This window comes from Stegodyphus dumicola, chromosome X2 (genome assembly GCF_044657685.1).
Source record: "Stegodyphus dumicola isolate Sdum_Otavi_A_Nest chromosome X2, ASM4465768v1".
Classification (NCBI taxonomy): Eukaryota; Metazoa; Arthropoda; class Arachnida; order Araneae; family Eresidae; genus Stegodyphus; species Stegodyphus dumicola.
The window spans coordinates 119,954,706-119,975,917 of record NC_140781.1 but is presented as its reverse complement, the minus strand read 5'-3'; the positions used below and the strand labels follow the sequence as shown (position 1 = coordinate 119,975,917).

General features: G+C 34.7%; 1 protein-coding gene across 1 annotated transcript in view; it reads left to right on the top strand.

Annotated features, from left to right (window-relative positions):
* LOC118184998 (DBH-like monooxygenase protein 1 homolog) overlaps positions 1-20,801 on the top strand; it is a 91,106-nt gene extending 70,305 nt beyond the window's left edge. The window contains exons 10-14 of the mRNA XM_035354765.2: positions 3,144-3,182; positions 4,608-4,667; positions 10,507-10,634; positions 19,992-20,151; positions 20,287-20,801. Of these exons, the coding sequence (XP_035210656.2) occupies positions 3,144-3,182; positions 4,608-4,667; positions 10,507-10,634; positions 19,992-20,151; positions 20,287-20,493 (594 nt within the window). The 3' untranslated portion in view covers positions 20,494-20,801. The remainder of the gene's footprint in view (positions 1-3,143; positions 3,183-4,607; positions 4,668-10,506; positions 10,635-19,991; positions 20,152-20,286) is intronic.
* The last annotated feature ends 411 nt before the right edge of the window (positions 20,802-21,212 follow it).

Below are 21,212 nucleotides of genomic sequence, written 5' to 3'. Positions count from 1 at the left end.
TATCTAAGACAGTCTATTGCACTTAAATTAATGCATGGAATCCTTTCATATTTTACGCAAGTTAACGGAGATTCTTAAACACTTTTTGACTCAGCTCATAAGAAAAAATGAACGTCCAACGGAGGAAAATATTTCTTAATTCAAAATCAAATGCTTTTATACTGAAAGTTACATTTATGTAGGAGGAAGCCCACTTCAGCTTTTATCACACTACATATCCCATAGATTCTCCCCTTTCTTAATGGCTGGACATTTGGTTGTTAATCATCATCTGTCTAGAAAATGGTGATGTCTGACAAATTATAAGAATCACATTTTTATTTAAGTGTATAGTACATTCTTTTTCGTTCTTTAATTATATTTTATTGCATTTTACTAAATTACGAAGGGTATTTAAAAAGATTATCCGTTTGATTGTTTGTTAATCGAAGACACAGATTCACAGTTCGGGTTTCAAAATGACTCAAATTAAGTAGAAGTAGTAACTCACGATCCTTGTGGGGTGGAAGTGACGTCACAGGAAAGGAGCGAGACCGCCGCCATTTTGGATCACATGATAACTGGAAACGATGTCTCCCTCTTTGATTTCTCGGAAATTGCGTAGACGTGTTTTAATGAAGTCATGCATGACAGTTTTGTTTTTATTTCGTAGCAACGACACTATTTTTTACAAGATTTCCTGCAACCTCTCGCATGGAAGTCGAAGTCACTGGAAGACGCGCACATTTAAGCCATGGAATTATCCTTTGAATCCTGTTAATTGACCTTACCCAGCATCGGAAAAAACCGTGATGTCACTAAGCTGAAGAACTGCGCATGTTCAAGCCTGTTCCAACATGTCCAAGCCATTTCATGCCTTTTGTGCTTCTGCGACGGTGAATGAACGCATTTATAAAGACCAGTTTCTCGTTAACAATATTTTCTTTTACATTCACCAATCAGCGTGTTTGTTTCTTGAAGTATTATGGGACATTACTTTGAATTTGCTTTCTGTTGTTTAAATTGTAAGATATTCCCACATTTTTAATTTCTCTTTTTATTTTACAAGCATATTTTTTCATTGTTTTCCTTTCCTTCTCACCTTTTACAAAGTTAAATTTACTATTTTTTCATTTCTCATTTTTTTGTCTTTTATCAAACGTGAATTTTATTTTTACATCTCATAAATTAATTTTTTTATATTTTCTATTTTACAAAAGTGACTTTTTCACAAATTTAATGCTTCCTTTTCACATTTCTACTTTAAAAAAGTTATTTCACGTTTAATTATTTTTATTTTATAAATGAAATATTTTTTCAGTTTAATTTTTCTTTTCATATTTTTATTCTCATTTTTTTACGTTTCGCATATTTATTACACAAAAGTAATATTTATTTTCAGAAGTTTAGTTTTTTCCTTTTTGTTTATATAAAAGGAAATGTTTATTTTAATTTTTTTTCTTCGACATTTCTTACTTCTTTTCTTTTTACTTTCTTCTTTTCCACGCGCCTTTTCTGTGTCGTCACCTCCGCCGCACGAGGATGGTGGGTTACTACTATAAACTTTCTATAGACTTTCAGGTTGCCATAATTTTCGTGACGTTTGGAAATACTATATCTTAAAAATCTTATACACACATCGCGAAAAAGCAATATCAATGAGAAAAAATCTTTTTCACGGTGATTTAACAAAAGAAAGAAATTCTGTCTTCGTACAATCAAATTGCCTCATTCTTTAGAAATTTGGACAATCGTTAACGAGTGTTGTTAAGGCTTTTGCACAAAGTTTTTTATTGCACATTTTAAAATTACCTTTTAAGACTGAAAAAAAAAAAAAATACATGAAAGCACTGTTTACAAATTTCCCATTTGTACAAACGCCAAAATTAAAAATTCCTTTAATCTACTAAAATTCACTTTTTTTACCACCTCCTAAAAGTCGATTCTCTGGTTTCCCATTTATGGGATGAAAAGGCATTTTAGGGCATATATATAACCTGACAGTTCATTTCATGGCTCAATTTTGCATGCTACAATATCCTCCCCTCTCAGAAATTTTTGGTAAGATAGGAACGGCTTACTGAAAATTGTTCCATAGAAAGACCAGTATAAAAAATTAATTTTAGTACATATTTATTAAAATTTTTCATGCTACCAGAAAGTCATATTTTGAAATTTGAATCATTTCTTAAATTAAAACTATGTATTTACGGTCAGTTTTTTTAAGAATTAGTAGTGCAATCCTAATGTAAACTCTGTATTACTAACCATCTAATTCGAAAAAGAAAGCTTTTGAAAATGCGCTGTTAATTGGAGTATATTATAAGAAAACATTCGAAATTATCATCCTAAAATGATTGTGTGAACTGAATACGAATTCTTAAAGCTCTGTTTTATTGTTCATCCTATTAAATAATAATTTATTTAATTTCACCAGATTTTTCACTCTGATAAATTTGCTATACTTATGTTCTACTCTGTAACATTCTGCATTTAGGACAAATATTTACTTAAAAATGTCAACCAGATTCTTAACAAAGTCAAAGCATGTTGTAGTAGAACGTTCATATAAATAGTAAAGCAAACGTATTTTATTTTTTAATTTGTTTTGTTTGTTTGAGTATGGCAAAGCCAATGAGAGGAAAGATGTCCTGTTTAAGGGAAAATGTGCCTTCGTGATGGGCTTCCTGAAGGACACTATTCATTTGTCATTGTGCTTGGGGTTTGCAAGTTAAATCAGGTTAGCTTATTTGAATATGGCAAAGTACACTAGGACTTTAAGCGGAGAGATGCCGTCGTGGAGGACTTCCTAAGATATACTGGCTCGTATTTACGTTATACATGGACGAAGCCACGAACCCCAAACATGCAGCAATATCGTTCACTTGGGTTCGAAGCCAGGTCGAACTACTTGCGTTTAACGGTCTTAAACATTCGGCCTCTGATGGGATGCCCGTGGCTTTGCAGTCGTGGTGAATATAATCGGATCCCGCCGAAAGTGCCATGTGCGTAATACAGCAGTCGCAGCAAGAATGCTAGTAAATTTATTCTTGGTTAATATGTAGTATCTGGATAACACTAATGCGAATTATTACCTTACATGTAGGGTAAACATTTTTACATCTATATATTTATACGTTAGTATTTCTTTTTTCTTTTTTCAGGAATACAGATATCTAAAACAGGAAGTCATAATCAAACCAGTATGTATACTTCTTATTCTTCTGTAATCTATGATACTATTATGTGTAAACCATTTCATATTTACTTCTGTCAAATTTCTTCAAACATGAGTTTAAATTGCGCTATTTTCGCAAAGTTTTTTACAGCATCTATTCTTGTTCTGAAATATACTACTTTCACAAATTTTTCATAAGAATAAAGGATGCTAGTTATGTTCCTCTCTATTTTTTTTATTTTCTAAATACTGTCAACGCAAAACTTTGGTGATACAGAGCAACATTTTGTATTATAAATGAATTCCATAAAATTATAATTAAAGGTATTTATTTGAATAATATTTTATCTATTTTGTAAGAAAATTCAGACGAAGCAAATTTAGTCGCAGTAATGCTTTTCGTTTACGTTTATCACTGTTGATTTCTGGCATGTTAGGGTGGGGGGAAATAAAAGTCGAATTAAGGAAAATTAAAGTCCTAACTATACGCATAAAAGACTTAATTGTACAATAATTCAGGGTGACTATAAGCTTAAAAAGACAAGATTTAAAAAACACCTCTTTAAAAGGAACCTCTAAAGGGAAAGAAAAAAGAAATAAACTAAAAGAAAAAATTCATTTACCATTTTTCCTCCCCTCCCACACACTTAAAAAGTAATATTTCTTCAATTTTTTAAATATTTGCCTTAATACGTTGATCAAAGTTTTTATAACAGGATGACGTTAAATTATTCAAAATGAATAAAAAAAAACTTTTATTTTATTGTGAATTATTTTGATTCGATATTAAGGTTGCATAAAAAAAAAAAAAAAAAAAGGAAAGAAAGAAAGAAACCTTTGAATCTTTTCTATTGCTGGACAACATGAGCCAAACAGTTTTCTCTAGAAAGCTATATACTCCAGCCTGATATTTCCGATGAGGCAATTCCTCACTAGAAGATTCCTCACTATAAAATGAAAAGGAAAAAAAAAAAAAAAAAAAAGACAACTTCTAGTGTTTTATTTTCCGCTCATTTCGATAGTGATAAAATTTTTTAAACATAAGACATTATACCTTACATATATATATATATATATATATTAATTTTTCATTTGTTTTAATAAATGAATAGAGTGACAAATAGAATGACACACTTAAACAAATTTTTATTAACAATATTATTTGAACTTTTGAACAGAAAAAAGACAAGAATAACACATATACTTTAACAGTGGCTAGTAGGCAACTTTTGAAGCATATACCTTTGTGTAGAAAATTGTTTGGCGCGTGTTTTTCTATAACGGAAAAATCCAATTAAGTTTTTGTAAGTTTGGAATTTATATATTTGGGAGTTTCGAATTTGTATATTTGTGCAGAAATATAAGTGTAGAGCTATTTTCAGCTTGATTACAATAAAATTGTGGCTTATTCAATATTTCAATTCTTCTTATTTTTTTTCCAAAAATATAGGGAGATCATCTAACTGTGGAGTGCACCTATGACTCAACGGGAAGAAACATGACAACTTTTGTAAGTTGTATGAACACGAATATCTTTCAGTTCTTTATTCCATTCATTTAGATTCTTTCTGCTGTTGTATTTAGTCTATTTTCCCACGTTGCTCTAACGTTTCAATGACAATCTTTGTTTTAACAATTTAGCATTCAATTCATGAAATAATTATTTAATGAATTTTGAGAATAACTAATATAAAATAAGATTTTTCAAAAAGCCCTTTAAGATATCCGTACATTTCTACTAACTGAAGCTCACCTAGTTACTCACCTCAAAGTTCATAGAGTGTTAAAATTTATTTTAAGTCTAAAATCTAATAGTCTAAAATTAGTTGCTGATAAACTTTGAGGTGTTTGGAAATATGTTTGAAATATTGGTTTAAAGTTCTTAAATGGCAAATGTCCTTCCTCGCGCTACAGTCGCCAAAGAAGCCGTCAGATTTTGCTTCTCGGCTTGTTTGTTTTTAATTTAAATATCGAAAAAGCACACGATCGCTATTTACTTCAAGAGAAGGATGCCTTTGTGGATGACTTTCAAGGAGAAACTAAGACGTATTTTCGTTACACATAAACCGTTATCATATTTATTTCACCACGAACCGCGAATGCATCACAACCAAGGGCATGTAAACGGCACATTTGCGTCACACATAAAACTACTGCGACCACTGAAGGACATTTTGCTCCTTGAACCTCTGTGAGCGTTTGCAATGAGCATCAACAGCTAATTTGGGGGGGGGGGAGGCTTGGACGTTTTCCGGTGAAGATCGTACCTTACACGAAATTTAAGAATGAGCTGATTAGCAGTTCTGTTATTAGTAACAAGATTCTTCTTCAGGCATAAACTCTCTTGGAACGAACTGTAACCGGGGAATTAAGAGACAAGAATTTAGAGTTTTAGATTATTTTAGAATTCAATAAATATCCATTTATAGCTTGTAGGCAAAAATTACCATGACTTCATTATAAATAAATAAATTGTAACATGAAATTCCTTCTATCAACATGAAAACATATGCATTCAAGCCAGAAAATATGTCGACGATAATGATAGTCTTCATTGAGGATCCGAGCAATTGATCCGGATCTATTTCGCGTCTAATTAACTCATGAAATCTGGTTAATTTCTCTCACACACTGTTTCGGATGAATTCGAATTACTTTATTAATCGTAAATGCTATGAATATATTGAATCTTGTAATCAAAAATAAGTGATTTTTATGTCTCATCCTTATCGTATATATGCCCATTTATTTTAATTTTCAAGATAATTGTTAAGTTACTATAATTCATATTATTTAGTACCTCCATCATCAAATAACTAAGCAAACTTCAAAAATAAATTGCGCTTATATGTTTTACCTTAAGGAAAAACAAAAGCAATAAGAGACACCTACTTCTTTTTTTTTTTTTTTTTTTTTTGTTGTTGTTGTTGTTGTTGTTCATATTACGACTTAATGCACCTTCATAAAAATATACTAGTAGTTTTCTTCATAGATACTCTTCTTATGAATCTCTATGAAATGTCGTTTTTATTAATGGCCAATGTATTTCCATAAATTTCTTTTTTGGTTAATTTAATATTTCACAGATAATGGTGCATTTCAGATAGAGTGAAACATAAGCGAAATGTACAAAAGAAGTTTTACTTTTTCCCATTCAGTTTAAAAGTACATTTGAGAAACTAATGCTTTAATACAATAAATATTTTGCCCATTCGCAAAATAATGTACACTAATTGATATAGTATATCTGGCAGGCTCTAATATTTTCGTTCAATGTGTCTCTTGTAAATTCAACAGATAATTTAAATCAATAGCAAAGATACATAAATTAGAGCTAGTGACTGCTAAAAGAAAACCTTTTAATTTATTATTCGGAGAAAAATAACTGCAATTTAAATGCCATTCAACAGAAATAATAATGTATCTTAGACATGGTGCAATTATTATTCTTAAATTGGTAGAAAGTCCTCCACGAAGGCATCCCTCCCTTTAGACAGATAGCCCTCGTGTGCTTTGCCATAATTAAGTAATCCAAGTAATCCAATCTATTCTTAACTTGGAAAAGGGATGTGGAATTCTCTTTTCAGCTCATTATTTATTTAAAAAAATCCTTCATTTTAAATTTGTTGTGTATTTATTATGACTTTCACATTTCTGTTTAATTAAATTTTGTTTAAAACTTCCGTATAAGAAGACATTCTGATATATAATGCATGGGTAGGTTTTGAAAACTTAAATAAATACAAAAGGGAAATCTTGAAAGAAACAGCAGCCGATTTTATGTTAGTAATACTTTATAAATAATTAATAGTATGCCTCAAATTACCTTCCATATAATACCTATTTTAACATTCATTCTAATGAAAGCAGAAGAGAAACACGCCAAATAAAACATAAAATTAGTAACACAACAACCTTGAGTTTGGCGTAGATTTAAGGCAAGATTTCAATCGATATCGAGGGCAAACATGTACAGGTCCCTCTTAATCGGGAGCAACGAAATCTGCTAGAGACATCTTTATAATGGTGCCAACATCTTTATACAAGTCGACCATTATTTGAAAAAACAGAAATCTTCATAACAGAGCCGTTACAAAAAGGTTTTCCTACCTGTATGAATAATAATAATGGCCTTCTTTTTTTCATCACAGGTTTAAGGAGCACATTAATGAAACTTTGTTTTAGATGAAGCTGAGTTAAATATTTTTCCTTGTCTGTAAAGTCTTCACCCACCACATTTCTCATCAGGTGCAGTAATTTCAAGTAGAGGCCGATTTTATGATGTAGCGGTCGACCTTTGTTTAACTGTTTCACATGCATAAAAACAGTAAAATCTGATTGAGTTTACTTGAAGCCTATCAGTAATACATTAGAGTCTTCGAATCAGCATGGCCATTCCATTGTTTTCTTCGTAGTGTCTATTTTGAAGAAATGCTGAAGTATCAACATAAGTCCCTTTCATGTTTACAACATAAGCTACAGGAATAATAGAAAATTCATTCCCACTGAAAATTTAAAACTGTTTTTAAGCATACATATTGGATGAACCAATGAAGAGCCTCTAAATTTTTAGTATTTGACAGATTACGTTTTCTCATCAATCCTTGATGATCATAGCAATATGTTTGCTTATAGTTATTTAAACTGCCCTTTTTTATTCCACATGTGTACTTTATTATAGTGCTTATGTTAGTAAATAGCATACTTGTTAACTGGCATCTAAAAAAATAGGCTACTTCAATTACAACGGGTTTTTTCCCTTAAAAATGTAATTTTTATCATAAACTATAGTTTATTTCTGAAAATCAAAGCAGATAATACAAAATTTTTATGACCAGTTTCAGAGTAAACAATTCCTAAACTGTGCTACAAACTCAACATTTTCATTGAAAGAATTTTACTGCAGAATAGTGCAGTGGTCATGGTAGTTATAATTACCTAATAAATGTAAATATTACAAAAATAAAAAACACTATATAAAAAAACCATTTCTCCGTGGTAATTACTACCCTTGTTGAAGAATCTTCCACAAATAAGATACATTGTTTCCGTCTTTCAAACGATACCAGACAGAGCTTACCAGTATTTCTAAACTCACTTGAAGTAATTCTGGTCTCCATCTTTTTTTAAATAATCTGTTCTACACTTATGCATCAATACTAGCGTTTTTACAGTTACTATAATGTAAATATTACAAAAATAAAAAGCACTATAAAAAACCCAATTCTCCGTGGTAATTACTACCCTTGTTGAAGAATCTTCCACAAATAAGATAATTCCACAATAAGTTCTTTTTCTTGGAAGTGTGCCTAGCACTCTCTGTGATTCCGCCTGAATATTCTTTACGGAGTCAAACTGCCAGCCCTTCAGCATTCGAAATATACTGACAGCCAAAATTAAAGGAAAAACAATGACAACTTATGTAACTTGAATAGTTTTCCAGCTAAGAACACAGAACTTGCCCAAGATCTTTTTTTTTTCATGCCTGATTTTATATTATCAATATGCAGAATTGTCTGTTTCTTCAAAGTTGATCCTTTTCGATCTTACGTAGCTAATTAGCTCAAACAGAATTCCTAAAAGTTACAAATCTTTATTTCTGCGTTCAACCTTTTCAAACTTTATTTCCTTTAAAGACATTTTCCCCAATGGAGAATTTCTTTTTTCTTTAATTACTGAACAGGAACTTAAAAAGATACCCAAATTGCGAATGTTAGTTTTCTTGCTGCTTAATCGACTACTAATCTCAAGTTTGGAAGCAATTCAATAACTCAACAACGAGACCTTTCAACACTACTTAAAACACTTCTTATCACAAGTAATCGAGTTCCAGCTTATGGGAAATGATTTTAACTGCAGCTAAAATTAGCTGATTATCTTACATCTCACTTTAATGTCGCTCTCTAAGAATTTCGAATAGTATATTTATTTCATACCCAAAGCTATGATATTAAAAGAACACTTTTCCTAATTTCCTGATTGATTTTTGTCGGAATTTAGAGCAATAATGCATAAAACATTTGTGAGAATAGGAAGAATGGATTTTCCGTAAAAACTTACCCCAGGATTAAACCAAACTGCAGAGAGATTCCTCGAATAATAAATGAAGAACAGCACTGCTTCGAAGGAGATCTTAGGATCTGAGCATAAAGAAAAAATGCCATTGCTTTGAAGCAGATGAAAAGGAAATTTATTTCATTCTATTTTCAAAATTGGATTAACTTTCTCAAATTCCTTTGTGATCAGCCTGTTAAGGAGTACCCTTCCCACTCTCCACTTGTATAGGAGGAGGGGGAACTTTCTTTGCCTTGAGATCTAAGATTCATGTTCTGATTATTACACTCTTTCTGAATAAGCATAGAACTTCGTGTGCTGATCAAATATACTTTACTCTGATTAAATTTACTTTCTTTAAATTACCATTTGTGAAAAAAAGAACTTTGTCTTGTGATCTACGATCTAAGTTCTGAAATCAGCACTTCAGCTCGATTTGTATATTTTATAAAGTGGGCACACTCTTTTTCTGAACATATCATGCAATGAGCTGAATGAAACAGTATATTCGTTTGTAAATTCAGCTTAAATAGGATTAATTTCTCCATGAAGACATCAATATCACCAAAAAATTTCTTTCTCTTCCTTTTCTAGCTGTAATTTAAGTTAAATTAATATCCTTTAATTTATTTTTAATACCAAGTCAATGTGGTATTTGGTCAGCAGGCAGAAAAATAGTTTATTTAAAATAGTTTATCAAACACTTCCCTCGAACAGGCCAATTTGTTTCAGCATATAGCAAAAGATCTTCTAAGGTAATACCCATTCCTTCTGAATAAGCATGAAACTTAGTGTAGACGAAAGCAGTTTCCTCCTCTGCTCAAATTTACTTTAATCAAAATAATCATTGTTAGTATTTAGATAACCTTCGCATGCACAGTGTAACTTTAGAACATTAAATGCATTTTCTTTCATTAATCCAATAAAGCTGGTTATGGTTTCAATCCAATACACTTTGATTTCTTGAGATTTATCAATCCAATAAAACCGTTTAGATCTTCAGTTTTGCCTGTAGCAGAAGGATCTGATTTGTGAAGAAAGTTGTCTGTTTTCTGAACTAATGTTCAGAAAGCAGACAATTTTCTTTCTGCATACACCATAGTCTTCCATTGTAGTCACTCTTTAATGGCATTGACCGATGCAAAGTTTATATTAATCTAAAGTAAACAGTATAATAAAGTATAATTCCCGTTGCACATGTAATGTATGTGAATGATTAAAAATTTGTAATTAAATACTATTAACGATCTTCACGTGTATGACAGTTGTTTAATTCTCATGTATATATGTTATAGGGAGGACTTGGAACTGGTCAAGAGATGTGCTTAGCATTTGTCTTATATTACCCTCGAATAGCAAGAGCAAGAGCACTTAGCAGCGCTACATGTGATCTGGTGAAGAGTTTAGCTGGAATGGACTCGAAGTAAGGCAACAGAAATTACAGTTAATTACGAAGTTTACTTGTCAATTTTTTTTTTATATTTTTAATATACAAAATGTCTTTTAAGTGATTATTTTATAGTGCTTAGATTTTATTTCATGAAAAATATAGTATGTAATGATATTTTATTTACCTTCAAAAAAGAAGTTTTTGAACTAGAGAAGTCCATCTAAGTTCATCAAACTTTAGCTTTGGCAACTCTTAAGAATTTCTAGAAACCAAATAATGAATGTGTTGCCTAGTTTAATTTTTATGTTCAAGACATGATTGAAAATACCACAAAAGAATGTAAATTTGCACTTTCTAATAGTAATAGCTGAATTTGTGTACGCAAAGAATTTCTGGAGAGGTGCAGAAAAGTCTATATCAAGTGCCTCATTTAAAACATGTTTTTTCAATTGTCTTGCAAAGACTTAATATAATAGGTCTTGTAAAAGCTCCATTATATTGTTTCGACAAATTATTATTTTGTTTATTTCTCTTACTTCCCATGCGTTAAGTGTGCTTGCTGGCTGGAAGACTAATTCTTAAGTAGTAATTATAAGAAGCAATTAGATGAACATTTAGATTAACATTTATATTTTAAATCGTGAGTTATTTTGTGAATATTAGCAACTTTAATTCCAGCCTACACTAGCTGCAAAATCACATGTGTTGAAGAGCAGTGAGTTAGAAGATAGTGGGAGGTAGTTTTATTATTTCTGAATGAGCACTTGCATTTTTTAAACTTATACCTGAAAGAGATTCATTTAAAGCATAATTTGCAAGTGAGTGCGTATTCTCCTTAATGAGTACACAGAAACTGTTTTTAAAACTAACAAGGAAAGTAGCTAATTGTGTCTTTTACAATTCCCTATTTCTTTAATATTACATTTTTATAAATTACTGTTAAGTACTTTGTAGCCACGTCTTGGAATTATGAAAACAGTTATTTAAGGCAATGTTGTTTTTTTAATCTTATTTAAAACCGTCTAGAAAATAAAATTAAAGGTAACAGTGTGATAATAACATAACAGTAATCAGCTGTAAAAGGAATTGTTTTTACTGTCTACATTCTGCAATGTTTACAACTGTAAGAATTTTCACACTGAGATAAAAATGGAAATGCATTAGAATATTAGATTCTAAAATGCATTCGAAGAATGAAATGTTCTAAAACACATTAGAATGTAAAATTAGAGAAGAGTATTGGCTAAGTAATGAGAAAACAGGCTGCACCAATTTCGTGAATTATATTGTAATCATCCCTTTGGCAGCTGAATAAATACACTGTATATTCCAGCATATAACGCGCACCTATAATTTCAAACTATATTTTAAAATTTTTAGGTATATTGGTCGTATAGCGCGCACTTTTTTCTTTAAGAAACCCGAGAGATACATGTGCTATGCTCTTCTTTTTTAAATTCACCCATTCGAAGATTTTCCCCAGACTTTGGAACAGTGGTATACTGAATTGACAAGCGATAAGCGAAACAATATGTATGTGGAAGAAATGCTTGAGGGAGTAAATAATTCTGCAAAGGTTGTGGTAGGTATTCAATGTAACTGTGTACAAGAATGGTATTCTAGCGTTTCGAGAAAATAGACACATTATTTTGGGCAAAAGTGCACTTCTGACCCGAATGAACTGATAGGTGTCAGATGTTTTCTCTGAATGAAAGCACAATAATTAATATGCTTTCAAGCTTGCTCCTCCAAATTGCCTCTTGATCAAGAACTAAATTACTTAAAAGCAGTGGCTATTGACTATTTTTACCCAAAGTTATTATCCAAGCAGTTAAAAAAATCTCATCTCCACTCTTGTTTTAGGAGACTATAAGAATTCTATTGTCATTTATTTCTTTCCATAAATTAGCTATAAAATTGCACATATTTTACAGAAAGTCAACTTTCGGGTCGTTTATTCACCTATCAATAAAATTTCTAGTTCCATACTTAAGGACCCCATTCTGGATAGAAATTCCTGGGATATTTACAGGATTCCTTGACAGTGTGGTTTAATTTGCATTGGTCAAACTAAGAGAGCCTTACAATTTTGAGTTAAAGAACATGAGACATATGTTAGGAAAATGGAAACACATAGGTCCTCTGTTGCCCAGCATACTTGGCCCGAAAATCACACTTTCTATTTTTCTGCAGCTAAAATTATTCAAAAAACATCTCTCATTGGTGAATAAGATTTTGTAGATGCGTTTCACATTCAAAAAAATCTTCTTGTTCTAGTTAACGACAGTAATTCCAATCCATCTTTAACTTCAGCCTTTAAGGAAATTATATTTTAGTTCTCTTGTTTCATCAATAGATGGCGCCAGTAGCTTAACTTCTGTCCAACTATTCTTATCTTATCTCTTTACTATATTGTTGCGTGCGTACGGGTTCGTTATGAAATGAATGCACAAGTCCGATGAAAAATGAACAAAAATTTATTATTATCACAACAAAAATGCTTAAATTTTCTCAAATTATCATGCAGTATTACAATATCTCACAGTAGTTATCTTTTAACTACTCAAATGTCCAATAGAACGTAATTCAAAACAGCTAAAGAACGCTAATCCGCGAATTCGCTACAATCAACAACAGTAGTTTTCTAAACAACAACAAACTAAACAACTGCTACAAACTGAGATGTTTTCCTCCTTTTATAAGATTTTAAAATCACGCGCTAGAATTTTCCAGCACTTTCTCGAAATTAAAAAGAGATATTTATTTATTTAACGCACGCGCTCTTGTATTTTTAATTTTTTCCGGCTTAGCTTTCTTTTAATATTCGTCACGCGCTGCACTGCGCGAGAAATAAAACCATTTAATTTATAATTGAACTAACATTAGCTTTTTAAATACCAAATTCGTAACACTGCCCCCTTCCCAAGGACTGCACGTCCCGGGCAGTACAATCCCTGGACAGGAAGCTAAACTTACAACTGTGGCATGAATGCAACTGAGGCATAAACATTACATTACAATATCAAACAATATAAACAATAAATGCAATAACTAACTTAAACAAATCAAATGCTATCAAATACTAAATACAAAACAAATACTAAATACAAATCAAATACTAAATACAAATCAAATACTGAATGCAAATCAAATACTAAATACAAATCAAATACACATTTATAAACAAAAAGGACCATGGTCTGATACTATTTACAATTATTTACATTACGTACTATGGCCATAGTAATGAGCTAACCTGTCGTAATGAACGACTTTAGGTTTAGAGTTCGAAGACTTACGAATCCGAACCACGACGTCATTCAGCCTTTTTAGGACTGTATACGGGCCATCCCAAGGTGACTGTAATTTCGGACAAAGTCCTTTCCGTCGAGTCGGATTCCACAACCACACCTTGTCTCCTTCGTGGAACTGATGTTCAGTAGCTCTTGTGTCGTAGCGGGTCTTCATCTTCTCCGTCGCCAAGTTGACTCGCTCTCGTGCAAAGTTGTGCATCACTTCAAACCGGGCCTGGAGATCTTGAATATATTCCTCAGACGATGAAGGAGCATCCGGAGGGCGGCCAAACAATAGATCACAAGGCAGACGAAGGTCACGACCGAAGAGCATCTGTGATGGAGAATAACCGGTAGTCTCGTGGACAGCACTGCGGTAAGCCACTAAAAAGAGTGGTAATTTCTTGTCCCAGTCCTGCTGCTTTCTGGAAACCACTAATGAGAGGTTATTAAGGATGGTTCGATTGAACCTCTCTACCATGCCGTCCGACTGGGGATGTAATGGCGTCGTTTGGGTCTTGTCAATGCCGAGTAGTTTGCATAGTTCTCTGATTACTACCGAGGTAAAATTCCTTCCCTGATCGGAATGTAACTGAAGAGGCACTCCGAACCTGGAAATCCAGTGCTGTATCATTACCTCAGCTACTGTGACAGCCTCTTGATCAGGAACAGGGTACGCTTCAGGCCACTTGGTGAAGTAATCAACGACAACGAGTATGTATTTGTTGCCATCAGCAGTTCGTGGCAGAGGTCCCAGGATGTCAAAGGCGATTCGTTCAAAAGGCGCCCCTACGTTGTAACGTTGCAGCTTGCCTCGGCTGCGTCTCTTAGGTCCTTTCCGACCTGCACAGGCATCGCAAGATCGGCATCACTTTTGCACGTCATCCTTTGCATTATTCCAGTAAAAGCGCTCACGAACTCTCTGTAAGGTCTTCATTATTCCAAAGTGACCTCCCGTAGGGCTGTTATGTAGTTCTTTAAGGACATCAGGAATGCGGGATCTTGGAAGTATCAGCTGCCATCGGAACGTCTTCCCATCATCCGATTCGAATTTCCGGTATAAGACGCCGTTTCGAATGTGAAGTGAATCCCAGAGTGCCCAATATTGTTTGGTTGTAGGACTACAGATAGAAATGTCCTGCCAGGTAGGTTTTCTGTTTGACGACTCCATTAGATCAATTATGGGTTTAATGTCGCGGTCTTCCAGCTGGTCTTTCCTGACTTCATCATCACTCCACGGTTCTCGATCAGCAGATGTTGATGTTGTAATTTGTCTTGCGACCGGAGTCAGCAGCTCGTATTTCGCTTCCACCCTGGAACAATATCGACAGTTTTCTTGGCAAGGTCTTCTAGACAGGGCGTCGGCGTTTCCGTGTGATGATCCCTTACGATGACGGATAGTGATGTCATATTCTTGGAGTCTCTGTATCCACCTGGCTATTTGACCCTCAAGATTCTTGGAATTTAAAAGCCAGGTCAATGATGCATGATCGGTGCGGAGCAGGAATTTTCTGCCGTATAGATAGTGATGGAACTGTTCTACAGCTTTGACTATGGCGAGCAACTCTTTCTGGTGACACAATAATTCCTCTCCGGTTTAGACAGGCACTTGCTCCAGTACGCCACTACACGTTCTTGGCCGTCTATTTCTTGGGACAAAACAGCACCAACACTTTCATTACTCGCGTCGGTGTCGAGAATAAATGGTCGGTCAAGCTGAGGATACGTCAGGATTGGAGCAGATGTTAAAGCCTCCTTTAAGTTGTTAAATGCATCCTCGCATTCTTTTGTCCACAAGAACTTTTGGTTGCTCTCTGTCAGCTTGTGTAGGGGTCTTGCGATGAAAGAAAAGTCCTTCACGAATTTCCTATAGTAGGTGCAAAGCCCTAGGAAGCTTCTCAGCTGATGGACATTTTCGGGACGTTTCCAGGATTTAACGGCTGATACCTTTTCAGGATCCGTGCGCACACCTTCTGCAGAAATGACATGTCCCAGGTAAGTCACTTCCTTTCGGAACAATTTGCATTTAGCGGGACTCAGCTTCAGATTGGCTTCTTTCAGTTTCTGAAGCACCTTCCCAAGATTTTCTAAATGTTCTTCAAAACTCTTTCCGACGATGATGATGTCGTCCAGGTATATGAGGCAGGCTTCGTAGGAAAGGCCTTTCAAAACAGTTTCATAAGACGTTCGAATGTTGCCGGCGCATTACACAGTCCAAACGGCATCACCTTGAATTGCCAAAGCCCTTGTCCCGTAGTAAATGCCGTCTTTTCTCGGTCTTCAGGCTGTATTTCTACCTGCCAATACCCACTCTTTAAATCAAGTGTTGAGAACCACTTGCTGCCAGAAAGAGTGTCTAGAATGTCGTCAATTCTAGGAAGAGGGTAACTGTCTTTCTTCGTAACCTCATTCAACCGGCGATAGTCGACGCAAAATCTTGTTGAGCCGTCTTTCTTTCTGACTAGGACGATGGGAGATGCCCATGGACTTACTGAAGGCTCGATGACATCGCTTTCTTCCATATCTTTTAACAGTGTTCTCACCTCTTCCTGTTTAGCAAACGGTAGACGTCTTGGATGTTGCTTGATCGGGGGATGATCGCCGGTATCTATTCTATGTTGTGTCAAACTAGTTCGACCCACGTCAGAAGATGAGCGGGAGAAAACAACTTGAAGATCTTTAATGACGCGATCGGCAGCATTCCTCTCTTTATCGTTTAATTGCGCATTCTGCAATAACTCCGATGTAATTCTCTCTGAGGACACGGATTCTTGGATGTTACTCTTTCTTTCAACAGTGGTTACTGGAGTACATGCTGCAACCACTTCACCTTTCTTAATAATTCTCCCCTTCTCAGTTACATTGACGACTCTCACCGGCATAACCGTTCTGGATAGGTCGACGAGTGTTGAGGCTACTAGTACTCCTTTTGGGCTATTACAGTTATTGGGATATTCTATGATGCCGTAGCGGAAATTTCTGTTTTCGGCTATGGATCCAGGAAGTAAAATTTCTGTTCTTGCCGGTATTGTGATATTGTCTTGTGCTATGATTTTATGGACAGATTTAACTTCATCATTGACTCCAAATAACGCTATGTCCTCAGATGTAGAATGCAATTCGTCATTTTTAAAGTCCAAGGAAAAATTGTATTTCCTTAGAAAGTCCAATCCGAGTATGCAAGAATCAGTGATCTCTGCTACATATGCCGTGTGATGGTAAGCGGCACTTCCAAACGAGATGTTAGCATTTACTTTTCCATCGATGTTGATCTTCTCACCGGACACAGTCTGTAGGGTAACGCAGGGCGGCGTCCAGATAAGTTTGCTTCCCAGTTGTTGAGCCAAATCTTTTCGGATGATGGTAACGTTGGCTCCTGTATCTATCGTCATATTGCAGGGAACTCCATTAATATGTCCTATTATGAAAAGTCCATTACTGCCGCCTCTCACTGCAGAAATCTGAAGCGCTTTAAACTGGGGCTTTTCATGATCTGGCAACCTCCGCCCCGCGAGATGGCCACTAATTAGTTTCCCTGCTGTTTGTTAGGAGCGGTCTTAGCATCCGTGCCCTGGGGTGTTCTGCAGTTTCGTCGGATGTGTCCTTCAGCACCGCAGTTCCAGCACTTTACGGTCGGTTTCTTGTCACCAATATTCTGTCTCAAGGCGTTCAGTTGTCTAGTTAAATCGTCTAGACGAGCAGTGACTTGATCCCCTGGCTCCTGGACTTGAGCAGCTCTGACTGGATGGCGGTCTCGACGGGTGGCTTGCTGGCCTGCCTCAAATTTCATGGCATACACTAAAGCGCTTTTCAGATCTTTAACATCCGCCATTCGCAGTGCTTTCTGTATTTCAGGGTCCCGGATGCCATCGATGAAATATTGCAGGGACAGGATTTCCCTTGTTTCTGTCGGGCACTCCGAAAAGGCGTGATGTGACAGCCTTTCAACATCCGTGGCGAGCTCCTGAAGCGTTTCGGTGAGCTTCTGTTGACGAGATTTTAATTGGAGCCTGCTGTAGTCTTTTAAACATTTCTCGCCGAAGCGCAGCTCCAAAGCGCCGGATAGAGCTTCGAAATCTAGCCTTTGATTTTCGGGAAGCGTCTGCAGGATATCCGCTGCGTCTGCTCTCAGAGAAGCGGCGAGATGACAGGCCTTAGCTTGGGAATCCCATCCATTCGCATCCGCAACGATAGAAAATTGTGTCCAATACACCTGCCAGGAGGTCTTCCCATCATATGTAGATAGTTTCAGAACGGAACGAGCAGGCATCGATAAAAATTTAAAACCTTCAGAATTGTTTCCTACCGTCGCTATGCACTTCTTTAGGCTGTCAACTTCTTTGGCGACGGCAGCAGAAACTCTATCATCAATTTGTTGTTCGACGGCAGAAACTCTCTCTTCTATATGTTCTTTTACAGAAGAAATTCTTTCTTCTACTTGTTCTTTTACCGAAGAAACTCTTTCTTCTATTTGTCCAACTTTAGTTTCAACCGCGTCTATTCTGCCTTCCATAGCCTCAAATTTATTTTCTATTACGCAGGTAATTTCTCTTTTCATTTCGTCCTGACCTGCTTTCATCTCGTCTTTAAGGGATTTCATCTCTTCCTTAACGCATTCCTGGCCCAATTTCATTTCTTCCTTAACGGATATTTGACCAGCATCCATTTTCTCTTGTACAGCTTTTATATCTTCCTTAACGGAGTTGACGGCTCCTTCCATCTTTTCTTGGAAAGCAGCAAATGCAGTCATCATTTGCCTGAATTGTTCTTCCATCGCTCTTGTTATTGGCATTCAAACCCCACTTCTGACACCAAAAATTGTTGCGTGCGTACGGGTTCGTTATGAAATGAATGCACAAGTCCGATGAAAAATGAACAAAAATTTATTATTATCACAACAAAAATGCTTAAATTTTCTCAAATTATCATGCAGTATTACAATATCTCACAGTAATTATCTTTTAACTACTCAAATGTCCAATAGAACGTAATTCAAAACAGCTAAAGAACGCTAATCCGCGAATTCGCTACAATCAACAACAGTAGTTTTCTAAACAACAAACTAAACAACTGCTACAAACTGAGATGTTTTCCTCCTTTTATAAGATTTTAAAATCACGCTCTAGAATTTTCCAGCACTTTCTCGAAATCAAAAAGAGATATTTATTTATTTAACGCACGCGCTCTTGTATTTTTAATTTTTTCCGGCTTAGCTTTCTTTTAATATTCGTCACGCGCTGCACTGCGCGAGAAATAAAACCATTTAATTTATAATTGAACTAACATTAGCTTTTTAAATACCAAATTCGTAACACTATCTTATCTTGTTCATTTGCACTTTGGCAGATAAAACCATCGAAACTAGTCCTGTTCAGATTTGCAAATATAATACTGATTTTTGTTGTATGACTTGTAGAGTCATTAGGGATTTTTTGAAGCAGGAGAGATGAAAACTGAGCAATTCCCTCGCCGGGACTCGAACCACGTACCTCTCGAATACGCGCCGAGTGTGCTGACCATTACACCACAAAGACATGTTAAGAATGCCGTAGAAATACCTTATAGACTTCTAAATAAATATGTATGTATTTAAAATATAATTTTAAATCTTTAATTGTCTCGAGGAAGGAAGGAAGTCTACGGTCATATCTGTCTGTAAAAGTCATTAGTAAAAATTAGTGCCCATAAATGCTGAGAAAAACCTTTATTACATCGAAAGCTAAAGTGTGCGCATATGTGCTTCTGAAAATAAACTAAAAGTGAAGCATAAATTTAAAACTAAAGGTATTTCCAAACTATTGAAATGAAAGACGATGGAAAATGCTGACATGTAAATTTAAATGCATTTTAAGCGTAGTAACATATTAGCCTCTGAATACCTTTGTAAAAATTTTCTGACCTGTATTTTTAACTAAGAGTAAATTTATAGTAGAGATGCTCCTGAATTTCTCGAAACTCTAAATAAATGTGCGAAGATTTTGTTTCTTATAAAAAATAATTCATCGTATTTTTGATAAATTAAGAAACAAAATAAAAAAAATGAAAGATTTCAACATTTTTTTATTTGAGATGTTAATTTAGTGTATTGTTTTCCTAGGCATACTAACGCAGATGATGATAACTCCAATTTTACTTTCTATCAACATTTCCATACAAATAATCCGTGGGATTCTAATTACGCCGGTATAGCTGAAGCAGCTATGAGGTACGGTTACCATACAATACAGTGTTTTCTTGGAGATGGTAGAAGGCTGCAAGTAAGAGACTTTTAATTATTTTCTTTTTCTTTCTTACCTCCTGGTATTATAATAAAATACTTCATATTATAGCAGGATGTACTGTACTGGTTTAAGAAAATAACTTAAAATATTTTTATTTTATTTTTTCTCCAGATATCAGGTCTTGTTACCTATCCTAGGAACATAAGAGTCTACAATGAACCATCGCGATGCACATACGTGACTTCATCTCAAGAACACTGGAAAGACCATTTCTACTACACCTCTGGGAGCACAAAAACGTTTTTAAATGTATATTTTTATGCCTTCTTTTATATCGTCTCATATTTAATTTTATCGCCTTTTGCAATGATCATTTGAAATTCTTTCATATAATATGTACAAATAGTCAAGCTGCAAAAACAAACTTCTAATGCTTCCTGTTAGAAGCAACCGAAGCAAGTCATTTCTGTATGTACTTTGTGTTTTGAGCTTTTAAAACGAATAGAATTTTTATCACATCTGAGGTGGACTCGGAGAGAGGCAGGAAAAGAACTCTAAGAGTAGCTTCCTTTTCTTAACGCACAGTTACTTCGCACCCTCGATGAGCTATTAAGCTTGTTTGTAATGTATAATGCTTGTAAACAAAAAATTAAAGATTATTTTTCATTCTAAAGCTGCATTTCTAATACACACCGAGGATCAGTTATTTTAGTAAGCACAACACATATTTAATAATAATATGCTTGTATCATACATGTAACATGATATACGCATGAAATCTGGGATCTATGGAAAGCAAGTCTATCACCCGCATATAACCTCATACAATAAGCCAATCAACTTATACAGATTATAATTTTAAATCTAATAGTCTTGCTAATTATTGTTTGTTCTGTCTCCTAAGCGAGTCTATCTGTGGTAGTTTGGGGTTTGAGAATTCTTTCTGAATTATGCGACTTCCGAAGAGTTCCGCTTCCAACCACCAGACCTAACAAGCGGTTGAGTAACTACGTTTGCATTCCATACTCCCAACCAGTCACTTTTTTGCCATGTTAAGTCTTCTATTATTATCCAACTCCTCCAGTGTGTACTATTCT